The sequence below is a fragment of the Pseudonaja textilis genome, chromosome 3 (assembly GCF_049901715.1).
Source record: "Pseudonaja textilis isolate UNSWEBS1 chromosome 3, rPseTex1.2, whole genome shotgun sequence".
In the NCBI taxonomy this organism is placed as follows: domain Eukaryota; kingdom Metazoa; phylum Chordata; class Lepidosauria; order Squamata; family Elapidae; genus Pseudonaja; species Pseudonaja textilis.
In genome coordinates, this window is record NC_141992.1 from 199,646,281 (window position 1) to 199,652,808 (window position 6,528).

Below are 6,528 nucleotides of genomic sequence, written 5' to 3' on the forward strand. Positions count from 1 at the left end.
GCGCCTCACCTGGGGCTGATTGAGGCTGCCTAGTCGTTCCCGCTGGCCAGGTAGCACAGGTGGCCATTTGGGCGGGGAGAGCAATGATTATGCGCTGCCATTAAGTTTAACTGCTTAGCAATTACAGGTCTTTCCTGTAGTTTAGTGACTGTTCCGAGTTACAACAGCACTGAAAAATGTGACTAGGGACCCGTTTTTCCCCACAGTAGAGACCATTGCAGCATCCCCAAGATCACGGGATCAAAATTCACACGCTTGGCAACTGGCATGAACTTATGCCGGTTTGTATTGTCCTGGGGTCCCATTTTGCGACCTTCTGACAAGGAAACACAAAACGAGAAAGCCAGATTCACTTAACCATGTTGGTGACTGGCATTAACAACTGTGGCACGAAAAGTTGTACCATGGGGTTAAATTCACTTAACGACGGTCTTGCTTAGCAGTGGAAATGTTGGGCTCAATGGTGGTCGTAATTGAGGACTACCTATGCATAGATCAGAGTTGGGCAATTTCGGGATCTGTGGAATTCCAAAGGCAGGACAAGAAACGCCGTACGGAAACTAACCAAGGAGAGCAGCAACCTAGAAATAGGGACAATATTTCTGACTGTGAGGACGATTAACCAGTGGAACGGAAGTTGCCTCCAGAAGTTATGGATGCTCCAACACTGGAGGGTTTTAAGAAGAGACTGGATAGTCCCTTGTCTGAAATAGTATAGGGTTTGTTTTTTTTTTACTAAAGCAGGGGGCTGGACTAGAAGGCCTCCACGGCCCCTTCCCTTTCTATTCTGAAAACTCTCCAGCACCCACAACTTCTAAAGGCAAGCTATTCCACTGGTTAATTCCTAATTCCCAAAGCCCCTGAAAGGCAGGAGAAGAAGCAATGGGTGGAAACTAATCCAGGAGAGAAGCAACCTGGAATTGAGGAAGTTCCTAACAGTGAGGACAATGAACCAGTGGAACAGCCTGCCACCAGAAGCCTCTATCACTACTTATGCCATATCCATCATCGGACATTGGTGATCCTATTTTTATCAACTCCCGTCACTGGAGGTTTTTAAAGAAGAGTCATTTGTCTGAAATTGTATAGGGTCTCCTGCTTGAGCAGGGGGGCTGGACTAGAAGACCTCCAAGGTCCCTTCCAGCTCTATTCTGATTCACTTTCATAATTCTTGAGCCATTCCTGAGTCAGGGGCTTTGACCAAGGCATACATCTGCTGAATGCCTCCCTTACGACTGATGGATTTTCAGCTGCTCCCTCCTGCTAGACACGCATAGCCAGTCTTGCCCCAAAGTTTCTGACACTTTGTTGGCCTTAGCCCTTCTTTTCACGGAAGGAAGGGCTGTTTTCTCCTCTGCCAATCCCCCTCCCTCTTAATAGCAAAATTAAAACAAGGGAAGGTTTCAAGAAAACAATCTCTTGCCCCCCCCATCCCTGAAGTGGGGCAGCTGCCTTAGCAGCCCAGAGTTATATTCCTTCAACCACGCCCTGCAAAGGGACTGCTGAGGTCAGCGTCCCTCTGCAGCCACACCTGTCTTGAGAGCAGCTTCCACTTCAAAGGGACGCTGACCTAAAACAAGCTATTTACTTTTATTCCGGGGTGTTTGGTGTTTTTCTCGGGCTTCTCAAGTTTCCTCGAAAAAGTTCCTAGCATTGCAATGGAACTGGGCAAACAGCCAGGTGTTTTGAGCGCTTTGGCTTCCCACCCTCAGGAGAGGCCCAAGCGAGCAAGCGGGTGCGGCTGTGCCAGGGTGAGTAAACTTCGAGTAGCATAGCTGGTTTTACCTGCTGATCTGTAGGGCCCCCTTTGTCTCTCTCTGTATATAATTAAACTTACCCAACTTAAAATGCAAGTGAAAATAAAGGCAGTACGGAAGGGGAAAAGGGAAAAATTTGGGAAAAAGGGTAAACAAAGAAAGAGAAAGCATTAAACTTCCAACTCTTTTTGAGCAGAGTAAAATAAAAGGAATAACATTACAGCCTCCTCAACCATGACTGAGCTCAGAACCTCAGTTGCTAAGCAAGACAGTTGTTGAGTTTCATCCCATTTTACAACCAGTCTTTGTATCTTCCTTCATGTAGGACAGTCATTCAGGAAAGACTGATCTGGCCAAATTATTTCTGTGTTTTGTTTTTATACTCTTCCTTAGGGAGGCCAGACCAAAGCCAGGCTTGATTAAAAACAAAAATAAACAAGGAAACCACCTCCTATAAAACCAAAACAAGGTCTCTGTTTACACCACGTGCTTCATCGGAGGCCAGTAAAGGTTTGAAAACAATTTACATCACAGGATGTTCGGCTTGCCCAATCTCTTGGCATGGATGAGTTTAAGGATGGGCGTATTGTAGCAAGACAGAAGATAGGTTAACTTAATATCCTGAAGAGATCTGATTAGGGATGTTATAAAAGCAGCCATGAGAGAGGGAAATAATTAAAATAATCTGTGGCCATCTATTAGGCCTGGTTCTGGTAATGGAATGGCTAAATGTTTGCCACCATATCTGGTCTTTAATTAAAGTTAGGATTACCCAACCTTGGCAACTTTAAGGCACGTGAATTTCGACTCCCAGAATTCCCCAACCAGCAAAGGGAGTTTAATAGTGTGTTGTTTATTGCATTTGTGGTTATTTTATTCCCATCACAGAGGTTTTAATTTCTATCTGTTATGTGTAAGACAACCCTTGACTGTGGTGGTACAGAAACGTGTTAAGCAAATAAACAAATGAGTCCACTTTGAAATCTATGGTTGTCAGAGGAGTATCCTGTCCTTTTCTTTCTTGTTATGTCTACTCCAGTACTGAAATCTTCCCTTGGTTTGACAGCTGCTGCTTCCTTAACAGATTGCTGGTTATCTCCACATCTGGTGACAGTAAACTCCATAATTGGCATGTACGATGGAAAGCAGAAATCCGGTCACTCTGTGCTAACAACTCAGGAAATAAATCAGTAACTTGAGTATGAGGTAGCCATTCAGGTCTAGTTGTGGAGGTCCCAGGTTACAAACCAGGAGACGTGAATTCCAGTCCCGTTCTTAGCCATGAAAGCCAGCTGAGTGATTGTCCCCCTCTCTTTCTCTCTCTCCAAGGGTTGTTGTGGGGAAAATGGGAGGAAGGAAATGCTAGGCTCAGCCTCCTCGAGTCAATTATAAAAATAATAAAGGCAGGACGCAAACACCTAAAAATGTAGGCCAACCACTTCCACTAGCCAGCCCAACTTCCTGCTTCTGGTCACCAATGAAAGCAAACAGGACAATTACAGAGGACTCAACCCCCAGAACTTCACACCACCTGGGGTATCAAATTTATTACGGTACATATTTAAGCATAGTTTGTTGCACTCTGGAGCCACAACACATCCCAGTCTTATTTTGGAGTTGAGAAAAGATGCCTTTAGATTCCAGGTATATCAGATTCCCTTAGCAAGCGCCCTGGAAGGGTGAGGGGGCAGCTTTTCATTGGTGGGCAGAGCTGGGGGGAGAGAGAGAGAGATCTTGGCCTGCTCACTTCCTGTTTTGAAGGGGCTCCTGGGTGGAAAATGCAGGGCTGGCATGTTAGTCACTATGCCTGGCATGTGTTCACATGCAGAACTGCCACCATTGAAGTGCCACCCTGGCAATGGTTCAGGCAGCCATCGGAGCGAGAGCAGATTCCTCTGGCTGACTACAAGAATCAATGTAGAAATTCAACGTAGAGAAAAGTGAAGTCCTCCACTTAGGCAAGAAAAACCAAAAGGACACATATAGACTGGGTGAAACCAGGCTCAATAGCAGGAACTGGGAGAAGGATCTCGGAGTCTTAGTGGACAACCAGCTAAATGGGAGCCAGCCGTGTGCAGCAGCAGCAGCCAAAAAAGACAACTCAATCCTAAGCTGCATTGACAGAGGGATACAGTCCAGATCAAGTAAGGTACTAATACCACTCTATAAAGCCTTAGTAAGGCCACACCTAGAGTCCTGCATCCAGTTTTGGTCACCACACTATAAAAAAGATGCTGAGACTCTAGAAAAAGTGCAGAGAAGAGCAACCAGGATGATGAGGGGACTGGAGACTGAAACATACAATGAACTGTTGCAGGAACTGGGCCTGGCTGGTCTAGGGAAGAGAAAGACCAGGGGAGACAGGAGAGCAGCCTTCCAATATTTGAGGGGCTGCCAAGGATAAGAGGAAGGGAGTCAAGCTATTCTCCAAGGCACCCGAAGGCCAGACAAGGAATAATGGATGGAAACTGAATAAGAAGAGATTCAACTTGGAAATGAGAAACTTTCTGACAGGGAGAACAATCCACCCATGGAACAGAAGTTGCCTTCGGAAGTTGTGGGAGCTTCATCCCTGGAGGCTATCAAGAAGAATCTGGACTGCCATCTGTCAGAAATGGTATATAGGGTTTTTTTGCCAGAGCAGGGGGTTGGACTAGATGACCTCCAAGGTCCCTTCCAACTCTGTTGATCTGTTAATCCCTTGCAATTCTGGAAATGGGCACTAGAGCCTTTGGAGTTCTGCCCTGCACTTCCTATTGATCCAACTGGACTCTTGGGGCCGCTTAGATTGGTGCCCACCCCCCAGGACCCAGGCTTCCCCCCATCAAGAAGCTACTATAGGCAGCCACTCCCTATAGCTGTTGCCCAGTTCCAGATACTGCAGTTGGAGAGCCCGGCACAGGGCCAGGTTGGCGGCTGCCATGAGACCGCGGAGGAAGGCATCGGTCTCCTTCGGGGCCAGCAGGGGCCACAGCCCACTTCCCGGCAGCAGGCCGGCCGCCGCCAGCAGGAGGCTGCCCACCACCCCGTCGGTGCTTCCGGTGAAGACGGAGACGATGAAGATGGTGATGGTGACCACAGAGATGACCGAATGGACCACCATGGCCTTGCCGTCTTCGGTGAAGTAGCCCCAGCCGCCAGCCAGCATCAGGGCGCCTCCCAGGAGGACGTTGGCCGTGAAGCAGTCCCCATTCAGCCAGTGGAAGCCAAAGGCCAGCAGCGGCAGCCCCACCACCGTGCAGGGCCAGCTGTGGTCTGGGGGCCGGGCCCCTTGCCAGGGGAGGGTTTCCAGGAGGGGCCCGAGGGCCTGGAGGAAAAACCCGGCGGCAGCTCCCCGGTTGATCTGCGGATAGAAAGAGCAAAGGGGGCTTCAGAGCTGCGGGGTGGGGCTGCTCCACTCCCCCAGCTGGGGGGTCTTGGCAGCCAGCAGGAAACCTTTGGCAGGGGCCCAGCTGCCTCCCCAGCCAACCAACCAACCTCTTTCCTACCTGGAAGGTCCGAATGGCCGAGTACAGACAGACCGCGGGCAGCAGGAGGTTGGCAAGGAAGGTGGCCAGGCCCTGCTCTGGCCAGGTGGGCATCAGGGTGCAGCTTCTGCAAGAGAAAAGGGGGTTATTTGGGCCCCACTTCGGGGCAGGCTGCGATGCCCCAGCTGCCCTCTAGACAAGCCGGGAGGAGGCGCGGCTGCAGGAGCAGCGAAGGGCACACGCAGCCTGCCGCAGGCTTGCAGGGAAGGCTCAGCGGACAGGCGTGGGAGAAGGTTGGGGGCTGCAGACGGTGGAATAGACCCCCCCGCCCCTCTTCACCGCATGGGCTCAGCCGGACTCTTCTGTGTGCAAAACAGGGGTGGGAAGGATGGCCTGGGGGGTAGGGCACCCTTCCTACAAGCAAGGAAGATGGAAGAGACCCCCGTGTGTCCTTCTTCACCGGGTGGGCTCAGCCGGAGTCCTCTGTCCGTAAAGCAGAGGTGGGATGGATGGTCTCTGGGTGCGCCTTGAGGTGAGGACCCCCTTCCTGCAAGCAAGCCTTCCTCCGTGGAAGCACGGCCGGACAGTGGGAGAGACCGCCTCCCCCCCGCCCCTTTTCACCGGGTGGGCTCAGCCGGAGTCCTCTGTCCGCAGTGCTGCGCGAAGCAGGGGTAGGATGGATGACCCCTGGGGGGATCCGCTTCCTGCAGGCAAGCCTTCCTCCGTGGGAAGCGCGGCCGGACGGTGGAAGAGACGCCTTGCTCTCTTTCCTGGGTGGGCTCAGCCGGAGTCCTCGGTCTGCAACGCTGGGGCAAAGCAGGGGTGGGATGGGATGGATGGCCTCTGTGGACCCCTTCCAAGAGGGCCCCGCTTCCTGCAAGGCAATTGACGTCCCGGATACGATCGGGGCCCGGGAGCAACGGTGAGGCCCTCCCCCGCGCCCGGGCAAGCGGCGCCCGCCCCCCTCCCCGCCGCCCCCCCGTCGTCCTTACCCAGCAGAAGCGCCTCAGCTAGCCAAGAGTCCGCCGAGCGCCCCGCATAGAGTTCTTCTAGGCTAGAGCGGCACTATCGAGGGAGAAGCGCTCGGCCAGCCGGCCAGAGAGGCGGGGCGCAATCATAGAGTTTCGCGGATGAGTTAAAAAAAAAAAAAAAAGCCCGACCCATCGGCGCATGCGCAGATTTGCAACCCTGCCTCCTGTCCCGATGCCGGGTGTTCGGGCGGGCGGGTCGCGCCTCCCGCACGGCTGGCCGCGGTTGATGGGCGGGGTTGCCCCCTCATTTCCACCAGCGGCCCCGCTCCAGAC

At 52.1% G+C, this 6,528-nt stretch overlaps 1 protein-coding gene and 1 long non-coding RNA gene across 7 annotated transcripts; one reads left to right on the forward strand and one right to left on the reverse strand.

The window, feature by feature from the left end:
• The first annotated feature begins 1,482 nt into the window (after positions 1–1,482).
• Positions 1,483–2,962, forward strand: LOC148126500 (uncharacterized). The gene is made up of 2 exons (XR_015743343.1): positions 1,483–1,751; positions 2,842–2,962. It is a non-coding gene; the product is annotated as an uncharacterized LOC148126500 (long non-coding RNA).
• Positions 2,595–6,418, reverse strand: TMEM276 (transmembrane protein 276). 6 transcript variants are annotated; one of them, XM_087931885.1, is made up of 4 exons: positions 6,217–6,418; positions 5,846–6,098; positions 5,246–5,351; positions 2,595–5,100 (listed from the first exon to the last, which is right to left on the reverse strand). In XM_087931885.1, exons 3-4 carry the CDS (start codon positions 5,336–5,338, stop codon positions 4,582–4,584), a joined length of 612 nt encoding a protein of 203 aa, XP_087788011.1. In that variant the 5' UTR covers positions 5,339–5,351; positions 5,846–6,098; positions 6,217–6,418; the 3' UTR covers positions 2,595–4,581. The 6 variants fall into 6 exon arrangements, with proteins under 6 accessions (XP_087788011.1, XP_087788013.1, XP_087788014.1 ...); XM_087931887.1 differs by having other exon boundaries at positions 5,846–6,030; positions 6,217–6,354; XM_087931888.1 differs by lacking the exon at positions 5,846–6,098 and having other exon boundaries at positions 6,217–6,351.
• Between the last annotated feature and the right edge of the window lie 110 nt (positions 6,419–6,528).